The 14000-nt window shown below is 54.9% G+C and overlaps 1 protein-coding gene, 1 long non-coding RNA gene and 1 pseudogene across 4 annotated transcripts; 1 reads left to right on the top strand and 2 right to left on the bottom strand.

Moving 5' to 3' along the window:
• Positions 1 to 584: 584 nt before the first annotated feature.
• Positions 585 to 2535, bottom strand: EXOSC4 (exosome component 4). The gene is made up of 3 exons (XM_082432943.1): positions 2311 to 2535; positions 1109 to 1315; positions 585 to 986 (listed from the first exon to the last, which is right to left on the bottom strand). The coding sequence occupies exons 1-3, from the start codon at positions 2479 to 2481 to the stop codon at positions 627 to 629; spliced, it is 738 nt and encodes a 245-aa protein (XP_082289069.1). The 5' UTR covers positions 2482 to 2535; the 3' UTR covers positions 585 to 626.
• A 2633-nt stretch (positions 2536 to 5168) lies between these two features.
• LOC309646533 lies at positions 5169 to 13928 on the bottom strand. Of its 2 annotated transcripts, XR_014255418.1 has the most exons (4): positions 13823 to 13928; positions 11778 to 11907; positions 10314 to 10520; positions 5169 to 9789 (listed from the first exon to the last, which is right to left on the bottom strand). It is a non-coding gene; the product is annotated as an uncharacterized lncRNA (long non-coding RNA). The 2 variants fall into 2 exon arrangements; XR_014255419.1 differs by lacking the exons at positions 11778 to 11907; positions 13823 to 13928 and having other exon boundaries at positions 10314 to 11515.
• Positions 11903 to 13830, top strand: LOC309646530 (annotated as a pseudogene). The gene has a single exon. The product of its transcript is annotated as an uncharacterized misc_RNA (transcript).
• Positions 13929 to 14000: the final 72 nt, after the last annotated feature.

Below are 14000 nucleotides of genomic sequence, written 5' to 3'. Positions count from 1 at the left end.
GGGCAGGTCTGAGGGCAGGAGGTGGGAGAAGGGGAGTCTGAAGAGGGAGGGGCAGTGGTGGGGCAGCAGGCAGTGTCTGTGTCTGACTGAGAAAGGATCAGAGCTGAGAAGACTCCAGGCTAGATCATGTGTCTGTTGTACTTTTGGAGCCCAAGGTAAGTAGCAGGACAGGCCCAGGGGATTCCTCGGGGGAAAGAGAGCATTCAGTCTAAGCCATAATCCAGAGGATGTGGGATATGGGCCCCTACATCACCACGGGGGATACCACAGCCAGCTGAGTTCTCCCTCAGCACTTGTGCTCAGGGCCCTGGATGTGCCGGGGTGAGAATGACAGACTCCACGGTCTCAGGGCTTGGCTCATTACACCAGGCCATGTCTCACTGCTCAGCTGCCTTGATCCCTTCCTGGCCCAAGCTGCTCTCCTCACCCAGGGACATCCCCTCCTTCTTCAGGCTTTGACTCCTGAGGCTGCAAGGGGTACGCAGTTCATGTGTGGGGGAGCATCCTTAAGTCACCCCTGGAGCCAGCACCAGGCCAGGCTCTGAGGGCATGCACGTGCTGCGGGGAGAGATCAAAGTACAGTGGAGTGTGCGTGGGTTTTATTCTGGCCCTGGATGGCCATGTGCTCAGTCCCCCAGCAAGATAGAGGCCTCTTGGACGTGCTGCCGGACCACACGGTCCAGTAGGGTATGTACGTCTCGGGCAGCGTGGGCAGCAGCCTCTAGCACCTGCTCCAGGTGGTCCTCGTGCAGCCTGGCATCCATCTCAAGCAGTGCAATCTGGCCTGAGGACGGTAGCAGGGCCAGGGCCAGCTGGGGGCCACCAGCTGCTTCCTCCACGTGGCTGAGGTCTGCCAGGGCTGTTCCATCCACAAAGCCAGCTGAGCAGGCACACACAAAGTCCCGCATGGGAATCCCTGCATCCAACACTGCCAGCGTGGCTGCATTCACACAAGCCGCGTAGGTCCCACCATCTGCCTGCAGCACCTGCAGGGACCCCCCCCCAAGTGGCATCAGTCCATTAGGCTGCTGACCCCATCCCCACCCCCACCCCCCACACACCCTCCTCCTCTCTCCCCTCCCTGGGTTGAGGGCTGCTGTCTGCTCACCTGCACATAGATATCAATCTGGGAGCGTGGATGCAGCTGCGTAAGGACGGCTGCCTCGAAGGTTTGACGCAGCTGCAGGCCCATCTCGCAGGATTTACGGTCCCCATGTGGCCGCCGCTTGCGCTCGCCTGTGCTGAAGGTCGCAGAACTGTACTGACAGTTCACCAGGGCCCTGTCAGGCAGGGCTCGTGCCCGGGAGCCCCGGATCTGGGGGAGGGTTGGGGGAGGACACGTGAGCCAGGCCCACTCCTCCCAGCTCACACTACCCACCCCTTCCTCTGGCTCTTGCCCTGAGCCTTGGCCTCCTTCCCTCCCCTCCCTCTATCTGCAGCATCTCAACAAGCAACTACTTTACCTCCAAAACATAGCCTGGGGGAGGGCCACCCAAGCTACCATCACCTCTGGATCTCATCTCTCTCCTAACAGGCCTCCCTGTTTCCATCCTTGACTCATCTTCTCCCAACCCACTCTCTGTTTGTATCAGAGTCTGTTTACAAATATCAAGTCTGATTCTGCCCTCTCTAGGCAATACATATACTACTTACCTTTAAAGGCTTCCCACCACGTATGAGACCAAAATCCTAAATCTTTTCCCTGTTCTACAAATCCCTCAATCTCATTTGGAAATACTCCCCATCCTCCCCACCATCAGCCTTTCTGATCTGCAGGCGTGTCATGCTTACTCTTCCTCCCCTCCGGCCTTACGCCTCCAGCGCTGGGGTGGCAATATACCCAGGCGGCTTTATTTACAGTTCCTGTCCTCACGGAGTTTGTTCCAGTGGGGAGACAAACGGTGAGAAATAAGTTAAACTGATGTCTGAGGAGGCGGGTGCAGAAAAGCAGGGAAGTGTGTGGATGTAGGGGAGGGAATCTGACAGGTGAGTAAGGTGATCTGGGAAAGTGTCACCGGAGGGTGACGTCGGAGTAGACCTGAGTGGTGAGGGAGCGAGTGGGAGCGCACCTGGCGGGTTTAGGAATAGCAAAGAGGAGTGGAGGGTGCAGGGGACAGTGGCCGATGAGAAAGGCAGGGACCATCGTGCATCACACTGTTAGGACTCTGGCCGCGGCCCCACACGGAGGCGCGCGCCGGCCTCACCTCCCGAGCCTCTGCTCAGCCTGGCGGCCCCGCGCACCCCGCAGTTGCCGCCGCCAGATTTCTCTGCCCGCCCCAGAGGAAGCCCGGCTCGCGCGCGCCCACTCGCCTCGTGAGGCCCGTAGACCACCGCTAGCGCCTTGGTGTTGCCCTGCTCGATGTAGGCCGAGCCGTCGGCCTGCGCGAATACACCCATCCGCGCCTGGATCTTACGCAGCTCCCCGGCGCGCCGCCCGTCCACCCGGTAGCCCTGGTCCGACAGAAGCTCCAGCCCCGCCATGCCGCCCGGCCGCTAGCCCCGTTTCCGCTCTCTGGAGAACTACAGTTCCCGGCGGTCCGGATGCCCCACTTCCGACCTCCGGGGTCTTACGGTTTCCGGATCGCCGCCTCCCATTTCCGGTGCCGGAGAACTACGGTTCTCCCAGGGTTCCCGGCGGCGCCACTTTCCGCACTTCTGGTCCGCGGGGAGGTGGGGCTGCGGCCGTTTGGGATGACTGTCCCGCGGCTGCCAGGGTTGGAGACCCGCTGGGCGTGGAATCCGTATGTCGTTTCCCCCCGGGTTTGTCGTGGGGGCGGTTCCCACGACCTTCGGGGCCTACCCGCCCTGCGTCGCCCTGGTCGCCGCCGGCGCGCGCCTTCTCCCGGACCCAGGGTCCTGGGCCTCCCACTGCGCCCGCGACCCGCCGGCCCTGCCGCGCCTCCGCCTCTCCCTCTCCATCTGCGGCCGAGCCCCGCTCGGACTCCGCGCAGCCGGTGCGCCTCTGCTTCTCTTTGACGCCAGGCGTCTTCCTCGAGGTTCGCGGGTGAGAGCCGCGACTGCTAGAATGATAGCATCGTTTTGTCTGACGGCTTCTGTTCTTCCGCGCTCGTAAATGCATTCGTTTTCCCAAGCTGAGACACATTCTCTGTTCTCTTGTTTGTTACCGTTTAGTTTTAACAATTGTCCATTAAAAAAAAAAAAAAACACATAGTTTATACTGTACATACACGTGGTTGTATTTTTTAGAGCAGTTTTAATTTCCTTTTCCATGTTGCTTTCGTTCTTCACTCCGTACGACCCCACGCCCCCCAGCATCTGCCGTAGCTTAAATACTGGTTTTATGTTTTTCTCCACACTCACATAATTACATACAAGTCACAACAAATGTGCAGTTGTACAGATATATAGGGGCTGTTGGAACTCTGGTTATTTTTTTAAATGGTATTTCATACACCCTTTTCTGTTTCTCACTAAAAAATATGTAGTGAAATCTGTCCAGATAATCCTGTGGAACTCTAATTTTTTGCTTGATACTCATGGGGTGGATTTACCAGAATTTACCCATCTACTGCCCCACTGTGGGCAGTGGGTGTGTGTCCAGGGGCTTGGGAGATGGAACCCCAGGGTAGGGACTAACTGGGTGAAGGCTGTAAGTGTGGGTTACATTTTCCCTCCTTTCCCACCAAGAAAAAGTGTTACAGTTTTTACATAATCCTTGCCAGCCTGCAGAGTGTTATTGACATGCTGTAATCACTCTTGCATTTCTTTGCCTGATGTATTCCAACATCTTGTGTCGGTCAAGTCCCCTGGAACTGTTGAGGGGTCTACAGAAGGGAGAAATGAGATGCTTTTCTCCCTAGCTGCCTCCTGTTTCCAGGTACCTCTGTTTCTCGGTGGTCAAGGTTACCATCAGGGAGTTCATCCCCCTCGCCACTGCTCCCCACTCCCACCAGCTGCATTATTCAGCCCCTCTGCAGTGCATAGGAAGCCAGATTGCATTCTTCAGATTTGAACGTGGAAGGATGAACCAGCAGGGTTACAACACTCACCAAGAGGAGGTGACATTCACAGGGGCCTAGGAAAGGGCACAGGCCTGTGTCCCAGCACCGCCTGCACGTAGTGTCTTTCAGGTCCTCTCATGCTTCCCCATTACATCCAGCTCCCACATGCAATAAAATGGGCCTCCTTTTTCCATTTGAGAGTGAAGAGATCCTCACCCTTTCCAGAAGGGAATTGTATGGGATTGTGTGTCTGTCTGTCTCTTGATGCATGGCCTTAGTGCCTTCAAATAACAAAAAATAAATATATTATTGAGGTAGGAGGTAGATGGGCCCCTGGGCTGAGCAGCTGGAATTTGTCAAGCTGAGTAAATTGGAGTTTGTCTTCCCCTGACATTTTCAAGGAAAAAGTTAATGGCAGGAGCAGAGAGGAGTTGAGCTCTGCTGGAGTAAAGAGACAAGATGACCACATCTATCATTCTTGAGGTCCAGGAGACCTCCCCAACTGCCCATGCACAGAAAGGCTCTTCAGGGGTCAGAAAGGGAGGGGGCAGTATCCCATAATAGGTGCTGTCAATCTCCCAGAGACCCTCATGCTGGAATCCATCTTGGCTAAAAGATGCATGCATATGTTGGGGAGGGCCCTGGTCCAATCAGTTGTGGGAAATGAAGCAAGATGGTTGGCCAGAGGAAAAGAAAGACCCGGAAAAACCGCGCCTATAGAAATGATTTAACTGCCTCTTTGGTGCGCTCCTCATTAGAGAGGACACCCACACATCTTCTTCCCTGGATGTGTAACTTTGCTTTGCTTCTCTCTTAAATAAACTGCTTCTCTGTGCGCTCTCCCACATGTGCTGTGCTTCTAATAAACTCTGTGTCTGTTTTATAGCCTTTGTCTATTTGTTTATTTATTTATTTGGCTGCGTTGGGTCTTTGTTGCTGCGTGCTAGCGTTCTCTAGTTGTGGCTACTCTTTTTTGTGGTGTGCGGGCTTCTCACTGCGGTGGCTTCTCTTGCTAAGGAGCATGGGCTCTAGGCGCGTGGGCTCAGTCGTTGTGGCACACGGGCTCTAGAGCACAGGCTCAGTAGCTGTTGCTCCGCGGCATGTGGGATCTTCCTGGACCAGGGATTGAATCTGTGTCCCGTGCATTGGCAGGTGGATTCTTTTTTTTAATTTATTTTTTTATTTTTTAATTTTTTTAAAAATTTATTTTTATTTTTTTAAAAATTTATTTTTATTTTTATTTTTTTATTTTTTTGGATGTGTTGGGTCTTAGTTTCTGTGCAAGGGCTTTCTCCAGTTGCGGCGAGCGGGGGCCACTCTTCACCGCAGTGCGCGGGCCTCTCACTGTCGTGGCCTCTCCCGTTGCGGAGCACAGGCTCCAGACGCGCAGGCTCAGTAGTTGTGGCTCATGGACCTAGCCGCTCTGTGGCATGTGGGATCCTCCCGGACCGGGGCACGAACCCGTGTCCCCTGCATCGGCAGGCGGACTCCCAACCACTGCGCCACCAGGGAAGCCCGGCAGGTGGATTCTTAACCACTGTGCCACCAGAGAAGTCCTGCATGGTGTTCTAAGACCTAGCCTCAGAAGTCACGTAGTGGCACTCTTGCCAAATTCTGGGTCAAGGCAGTCACAAAGGTCTGCCAGGCTCAAGGGGAGGGGATATGCCCACCCCCCCCATAGGAGCAGTTCAGCGTCAAGCCATGAGAAGAGCAGGTGGAATGGACGTACTGTGGTGGGCTTGGGCCTAAGTCCTAGGCAGAGCGTCCCCTCCAAGGCGGTGGTCTCCTAGAATACTGGGGCATGAGGCCCTGCCACTGTGCCTGGTCGAAGGCCGTGAATGATGGCCGTCATTCTCTGCCACTAGCCATCCCCCATCCCCTCACCCTTGACTCTTCAGCTGGACTGAGCAGGCCTTCTTCCCTCAGCAGTGTGGGCTCTTACTCTCCCAGTTCTTACTAGGTCAAGATTGCTGTAGTCCATTGACGCAGGTGGAAGCCCCCCGGGTGCCCTGCCCTCATTGCATGGTTGACCCTAGCAGCTCAGGATAATTAGGATAATGTTGGTTCTGGGCCTAAGGAGCCCAGAGTGACTGGGGGGCGGCTTTTCCTTCCAGATCAGTGCAAACCTTACTGTGTCCCCTTGTGGAAGTGTCCCCCCACCCCAGGAACTAAGATCTCCAACCTGGCAGCATCTCTGGTTTAGGGGATGGGCTGTTCAGGAATGAGAACCGCTTGGTTCTCTGGCCCTTGTGTTCTAGCCACAGGGTACACACATGGGTGGATTCACGTTTGGGGGCCTAAAGCTTATACACATTTGGGAGCTGTGTTGAGGTCCCCAAGACCAGCCCTGGACTCAGTGATTTACTAGGACTCATAGAATTCGGCACATACAGTTGTACTCATGACCAAGATCCAAGGGAAAGGATGTTAATCAAAATCAGCAAAGGGAAAAGACGGGTGGGGCAAAGTAAGAGGAAACCAGGCCCCAGCTTCCAGAGTCCTCTCCCTGAGAAACCTCTCAGGACACACTCCATCCCCCCAGGAGCAAGTTGCAACAATGTGTGTGAAATGCTGGCCACCAGGGAAGCTCACTGGAGACTCAGGGCCTATGGCTTTCATAGGGGGCTGGTCACGGTCATGTAGGCACCCCTGCCTGGTATGTACCCAGAGTCCTGGGACGAAAGCAGGAGTTTAGCATAAACCATATTTGTTTGTACAAAGAGTTTAGGTTCAGTGAGCCACTCTTATTGGGGAATGGTAGGAACCCTTCTGAAACCTAGGTTCCCAGACGCCACAACTTTGCAAACATCGTCTGAAGGAGAGCAGTCTCAGGGCCCTCTTTAAGAAACAGAGGACAGGGATTTCCCTGGTGGTCCAGTGGTTAAGACTCTGTGCTCCCAATGCAGGGGGCCCAGGTTCAATCCCTGGTGAGGGAACTAGATCCCGCATGCCACAGCTAAAGATCCCACATGCCACAATGAAGATCCTGTGTGCCGCAACTAATTTTATTAATAAATAAATAAATATTTTAAAAAAAAAGAAACAGAGGACAAAATCATATATACAAAATTAAGTGAATAGAGGAAAGAAATCCCAACATGCAACACAAATTTTTAAAGTCGACTGATATCACAAACATCACAAAACACAGGAAACAAACATAATGTCATCAATTAACTTCCTGACGTATTTCTCTAACATGTTTCCCCTGTGCTTTTCAGACGCAAAATCTGTCACCTCTTAAGATGATGACACTTTCATGATGTCACCTTCTATATATAGAGGATAATTTAGTCTCCCCTCTAACAAACATGCTTAATCAAAGTTTACTTTATTTAATATATTTATTTTTATTTATTTATTTTGGCTGCGCCGGGTCTTCGTTGTGGCACATGGGATCTTTTCAGTTGCAGCATGCGGGCTTCTTAGTTGCAGCATGCTGACTTCTTAGTTGCAGCATGCATGCGGGATCTAGTTCCCCGACCAGGGATCGAACCTGGGCCCCCTGCACTGGGAGTGCAGAGTCTTACCCACTGGACCATCAAGGAAGTCCCATCAAAGTTTATTTTTATAACTTACAGCTTAGGAGAAAAGTTGTTTTCAGGTAACAGCACCTTTAGCTAATATTGTGTAAATAATTTTTAGAATTATTAAATTTGAGAAAACCTCTATCAAATTTCTTTTACATATGAGCCCTAAGATTTCAGGGCCTTTGGGGGCCCTTGTCTGTGACTAACTTAGATGGTTTTTGAACTGACGACACTCCTTAGCCAATTCCATTAGCTTGATGTGTAGTGACACAGAGCACAGAGGGCGGGTGTGTTCCTGGCAGCCACTTCTACACCAGAATGAGAGCAATAACTGAACTACACCAGGAAGTGAATGTTCCCCTAGAACCACACTAAAGCTCTCCCGACTCAGCCTCCCTGAGTGGAGCCCACGACGCGCCCCCACCCCATTCCGTGCGGCAGGGGAGGAAATGAACCAAAGCGGGTTGCAGTGGGAAGAGACAGCATTAACCGACTGTGATTAAATTATGTACTTTTGCAAATTTTACAAAATGTGCGACCCTGTGAACACTTTGCTGGGGCCCTGGTCTGGAAGAGTCCCGAGCTGAGCCTCATGACTTCGCAGTGAATCTGTCCCCAGACCCCAGACCCCTTAGGCAGCACAGATGCATCTCAGCAGCAAGCATCCCATCCCAAGAGGGGTCAACAGCTAGTTGGAAGCATGGCAGGGCCTTCAACAGACTGTCTCCATTCTGTTAGGCCGATGGGGAACCTGGGAAGACCAGTGAGTCCTGGGGTCATGAGCTCATTGCCAGGGGCCGTTGGCTCTCAGGTGGGTCCTTGGTGTGCAGCAGCATCCAGCGGGAGGTAAGGCGTTTGGCAAGCCTGGGATGAAGGTGCTGGGAGAGGAGCTGTCAGGGAGGGCAAAGCCGTGTCCAGAATAGGGGCTGGTTTGGGGCAGAACAAATAACTGCCCCTCCAGGTGGAAGGGGTGCGAGTGAGGTTGTGGGTCTCTGCTGCTGCAGGCGGGGTATTTGCAGTAGCAGAGGGGCCTGCCACCACCTGCCACTGCAGCCACCCCTTTCATGGGCCTTTGTGTAAGCGAAGCTTTGATGTCTCTGTCTACGAATCCAAAACCTGGCCCTTCAAGGGCAGTGACTGCTGCATCCCTCTCCTGTGCAACCATCACCCTGTCCTGTTTCTCTGCACGTCTCAGGGTGTTTTGCTGAAAACTGGACGTTTTAAATGATCTGTTGTAGTAACTCTGGGTTATGTTTAGCTGGCCCCTCCTTGGGCTTGTTGCTGTTGCTGTTAATTAGTCCAGTGGCTTGTCTGCAGCAGTTCTGTGAAGTCTGTTTCTCCACAGTGTGCAGCTTATGACGTCACTACTCAGGCCCCCTCCCCCCTCCCTTCTTTTTTTAAAATAATTAATTAATTTATTTATTTATTTTTGGCTGCGCTGGGTCTTTGTTGCTGCGCACGGGCTTTCTCTAGTTGTGGCAAGCGGGGGCTACTCTTCGTTGCGCTGCGTGGGCTTCTCCTTGCGGTGGCTTCTCTTGTTGCGGAGCATGGGCTCTAGGCACGTGGGCTTCAGTAGTTGTGGCTCACGGGCTCCAGAGCACAGGCTCAGCAGCTGTGGCACACAGGCTTAGTTGCTCCGCGGCATGTGGGATCTTCCCGGACCAGGGCTCGAACCCCTGTCCCCTGCATTGGCAGGCGGATTCTTAACCACTGTGCCACAAGGGAAGTCCCCCCCCCCCCGCCCCTTCTTATATTTAAGCCTGGCTGCCCAGAAGTTGCATCTGAGTCAGCATAGCTTAGGGTTCAGCCACCGACTGGGCAAAGGTTGTGCTTCAGCTCCCAAGCCAGTGACGTGCTGCCCTTTGCTGATGAATCAGCGGCTGAGGAACGCTTTCAAGTCTGCCCCAAGTCCAGCCAGTGTAACAGGCTGAAGAATAGCCAGGTCCTAATTCCCAAAGGCTGTGAATGTCACCTTCTGTGGCAAAAGGAACTTTGCAGGTATGATTAAGCTAAGGGTCTTGAGAAGGAGAGAGTGTCCTAGAATATCCAGGTGGGCCCTACATGTAATCATGAGTATCCTTTTAAGGTAGAAGCAGAGGGGTATTTGGCTGCAGAAGCAGAGGAGGAGGAGAGGTGACCTTGGAGGCAGATTGGAGTGATGCAGCCACAAGCCACGGAGCACTGACTGCTGGCCGCAGCAAGGAACGGATTTCCCCCGGACCCTCCAGAAGGAACTGTCCTGGCTGACATCTTGATTTTAGCCCAAATGACTCAGTTTGGACTTCTGGCCCTTAGAACTGGAAGAGAATAAATGTCTGTTGTTTTAAGCCTTCGGGTTTGTGGTAACGTGTTTGAGCTTTTTTTTTTTTTTTTTTTTGGCTGCTCGGTGCAGCATGTGGGATCTTAGCTCCCTGACCAGGGATTGAACCCACGCCCTCTGCATTGGAAGCAGGGAGTCTTAACCACCGGACGGCCGGGGAGGTCCCGTTTGGGCTCCTTAGTAATTCCTCACCACTAGGGTCTCCGCCGTCCTCCCCAACCCCACACTCAGCGTCCGAGGAAGCTGCTCGGCCACGAGTCCTTCCGCCTCGCCTCCTCACCGCTGGGCGGGGCCCGGGGGAGCTGGGGCGGGTGGGAGCCTGCCCCTCCCAGAGATGCCCCGACCCGCGGGTGTTGCGGGGGAGGCCTCGTCTTTCCCAGCTTCCTCTGCCCTCGGCTGGAGCTGAGCACGGGGTGCCCCGTGCTCTTGGCCACAGCCTCTCGGAGCCGAGCTGTCATGATGCGGAGCAGGGCGGGGAGGGGCGGGTCCCGCTCTTCTTACCAAGAAGTAGTAGACCTCCACGAATGACTGCTGCAAGCCCAGAGTGACAATCTCCAGAGTGACAGGGTCACTCCCGGAACTCCTGCCCCTGCCAGGCCTCTCAAGGTCACGGCTCCGCACGGGAACACTGTCACTTCCACCACGCTCTTCCGGTCAAAATAAGGCAGAAGGCCAGTTCAGAGTCCAAGGACTGAGAACTGGATGCACCTGTTGAGGGGAGACAGCACGTGCACTTGCAGTGGCAGCAGTGGTTGGCGGCCCCCTAGTGCCCAGGGGAGGCCACTGCCCGCTCCTGCAGCGAGGAAGGAGGGGCTGCTTCTGCCAGGAAGGGGCTCGTGGGAGTTTGGCAGCCTAAGATTCAAGTGTATCTGCTCAAAGTTCCCATCCCAGGTCTCAAGGCTGATTCTGCCCCGGGACAGCGCACATGCCATTTCCTTTGCAACCCAGCTACTAGTATAATCGGCTCCTGTGTTTCCTTCAACACAGGAGGCTGTGCTAGTTTCCACTGCTATGTAATAGGTTGCCCCAAATGCAGTGGCTTAAAACTACATCCGCTTGTAAACTCACAGCTCTGTAGGTCACAAGTCTGGGTGCAGCATGGCTGCATTTGGGCAATTGGACTTGAATGACTATTTCATGTGACTTCCTTTCAGCTTGAAGAACTTTCTTTAGTATTTCTTGTAAGGTAGGTCTGCTAACAACAGATTCTCTCTTTGTTTATTTTGGACTGTCTTTATTTCACCTTAATTTACAAAAGATCATTTTCCAAAATATTGGATTCTTGCTTGAGTTTTTTAATGATTTGAGTTTGTCATCCCATTGTCTCCTGGCCTTCATTGTTTCTGATGAGAAGTTAGGTGTGAATTTTATGGTATTCACTTGTATGTGATGAGTTATTTTTATTTTGTGACTTTTGAAGTTTTCTTTTTGTCTTTCAATACTTTGGCTATGATATATCAGGTCCTAGGGGCTTCCCACATGTCCTGCCTCATGGCCCCCCAGCAGTGGAGAATCTCCCTTGCGTGAATCTCTCTGGAGCTTTGCATCCTTCCTCCAGGAAGAAAACTGTCCTTATATGGGATCTCCTGATTAAGCCAGGTTCGCCCAGGATAATATCCCTTTATACCTCACCTGTGTCACGTGACACGACACGATCATGGGTGTAAAAGCCATTGCACTCACAGTCCTGGAAGTATGCAGGGCGTGTGTGTCCCTGCCTGTCTGGCCATCTGTCTGCCTGGCCCGTGAGGTGAGGTGGCCCCTTCACCTGCCCTGTGCCAGGGCAGGAAAACCTGGGGGCCTTCTTAGAATGCTGCCTACCACGGTCCCCCCTCTGGCCTCCAGAGAGTGTCTGAGTTGGAAGTTGACTGCCCTGAGCCTGTCGTTGTTTGGGGGTAAGATCTCTAGTTCTGTCGTAAACACTCTACTTCATAATCCTTAGAATGAGGATTATTTCCCACTTACGGAAACTATTACAATTGACATCACTTCCATCGAGATTAAGTGTGGCTGCTCCCCAGCCTCCCGGAACACCGCTCTCAGGACTGTCCCTGGACGCTCAGCACCGGTGAGAACTTCCTGCCAGCGTGCCACCCTGGAGCAGTGGGGAAAGGACATGCAAATCCCAGGAAAACTACTGGTTAACAACTGGAAACAGCAGACCCGCAAAAAGGAAACGATGATGTGAAATAAACAATAATCATAATGGAAGAAATGACACAAAATAATGGCAACTGCACAGAGCCGTCCCATTAGAAGGCACATTGGGTGAAGGAAAGAAGTCCTTTATATGATCTTAAGTGTAAACCCAATTGTTGTCCTTGAGGTGGCTCCCCTGTCCCCAGGAACCTGCTGTCCTCAGTGTCTCCTGGGGCCTCCCTGCTCCCTGCCCTCCCCGCCACCATTCCCTGAGCTTGTGGCCCTGAATGTGGCGCCTCGTCCTCCACGTGACAATGACACTCCCTGCCACCCCAACAGCAGGACCACCTTTGCCTCCAGCCTTGCCCTAAGGTGCTCATTGGCTTACCCCACGCCCCCAAGCTCTGACCCACCTTAGTCTCTGCAGTCCAGCTCCCCCTTGCTGTTGGGCCAGACATGCCGCCTCCCTGAGGGCAGCTCAAACATCCACCCTCCTGACCCCTTCAGATGCTGTGCTGGCCACGACCGCATCTGGGACTGTGCCCAGTCAGCCAGCCCCACAACCTGGCACGGGCAGCTGGTGGCCAGTGGGTGGCCAGATGGGTGGGGAAGGATGCCTGAATCTCGCACCCCGCTACCTGCAACACCGCCATCCTAGGCTGGGATGCAGAAGCTTCTGTCCTCCAGGAGGGGCTTCCTAGGGGGACTCCAGGCCTGGGGCAGGTCTGGGCTCCTCTAGTCATTCAACCCTCAGGGGGCCAGAGGTCAGAGGTCAAGTTCATCCTGCTCCAGGTACTGGGAACCGCTGGGCCCTGGCTCTGAAGCCCTGGAATGCGGCTGAGGCGTGGGGGGAGGGGCAGCGCTGACCTCACAATGGCAGCGTCCGCTGCCCCTCGCCAGCCCTCGGGCTGCCGGCAGCTGCCGCCCACCGCTGCCGAGCATGTCCCTCCTCAGCAGCTACGAGGGCCTGCGGCAGGAGATCCAGCGGCTGGCACAGGAGAACCAAGAGCTGCGGCGGCTGGTGCAGCTCATCCAGGAGAACCAGGAGCTGAAGCTGGTGCTCAGGAACCGGGGCAGCAGCCTGAGCTTCTGCAGCTCCGGGCTCCTGGCCGAGGTGACCGCCAGCCCCCGCTTGCCCCGGCGCAGAACCATCAAGTTCAAGGATGCTGAAAGAGGTGCGTGGGCCAGGGCCGTGGGGGTCTCCTCAGGGACCCACAGGCTGCACTCGTTGAGCCGTGCAGGACAGCGAAAAGTGGGAGAAACCCCTGCTCCCGTGGGGCCGTGTCCTGTCAGGTGCTGACAGGTGCTGTGGAGGAAGGGGCGAGGAATGGAGTCGGGGGGCTCTTTTAGGGGTGCAGCAGGGAGAAGGTGACATCTCTGAGAGAGTGACCTCAGAGCAGCGCTGGACTGAAGTGAGGGAGCCGTGAGGCTGCCCTTTAATCCCCCATCATACAGAGGATGTGAGGCGGCCAGAGGCCACCAGTCCGTGGGGAGCCCTGCTGCAGCCTGGGTTGCGGCCCAGACCCTGTGCTCTCACAGCAGCCCACCTCCCTCTCTCCTCCTGGGACCAAGCGGGCTTCAAGGGCCAGCAAGGCTCAAGGAAGCGGGAGAGCCTGGGGTGGGATGGGGCCAGGGCATGCACAGTGTCCCTGCCTGCCTGGCCATCCGTCTGCCTGGCCCGTGAGGTGAGGTGGCCCCTTCACCTGCTGTTCCTCTGCTTGGGAAGCCCCCTGTCCCCCACCGTTCCTTTGCGGGAGCCCCTCACAGCTCCAGCCCACCTGAGGCCTGGGCAGGCACCCGGGCAGCTTTCAGCTTGCGGGGGAAACAGGCCGGGGAAGAGCAGCCACCCGCCCCGTGGTCCCGAGACTGACCACAGCGTCCGGCGATATCAGCCCGAGCGTCGCGCGGTCGGCCTGGGAGGGCGGTGTGGAGGGCCCCCAGCCCACGGCGCCTGGCGCGCCCACGGGGAGTGAGGGGTTTCTCCAGGGCGCCCCCTGCCCCCCGCCCCCGGCCGGGCCACTCAGTTCTGCCCTCCCGCGTCACCCACCC

Source organism: Balaenoptera physalus (assembly GCF_965194825.1).
Source record: "Balaenoptera physalus genome assembly, chromosome: 17".
NCBI lineage: Eukaryota > Metazoa > Chordata > Mammalia > Artiodactyla > Balaenopteridae > Balaenoptera > Balaenoptera physalus.
This window is presented reverse-complemented; position numbering and strand designations above follow the sequence as displayed.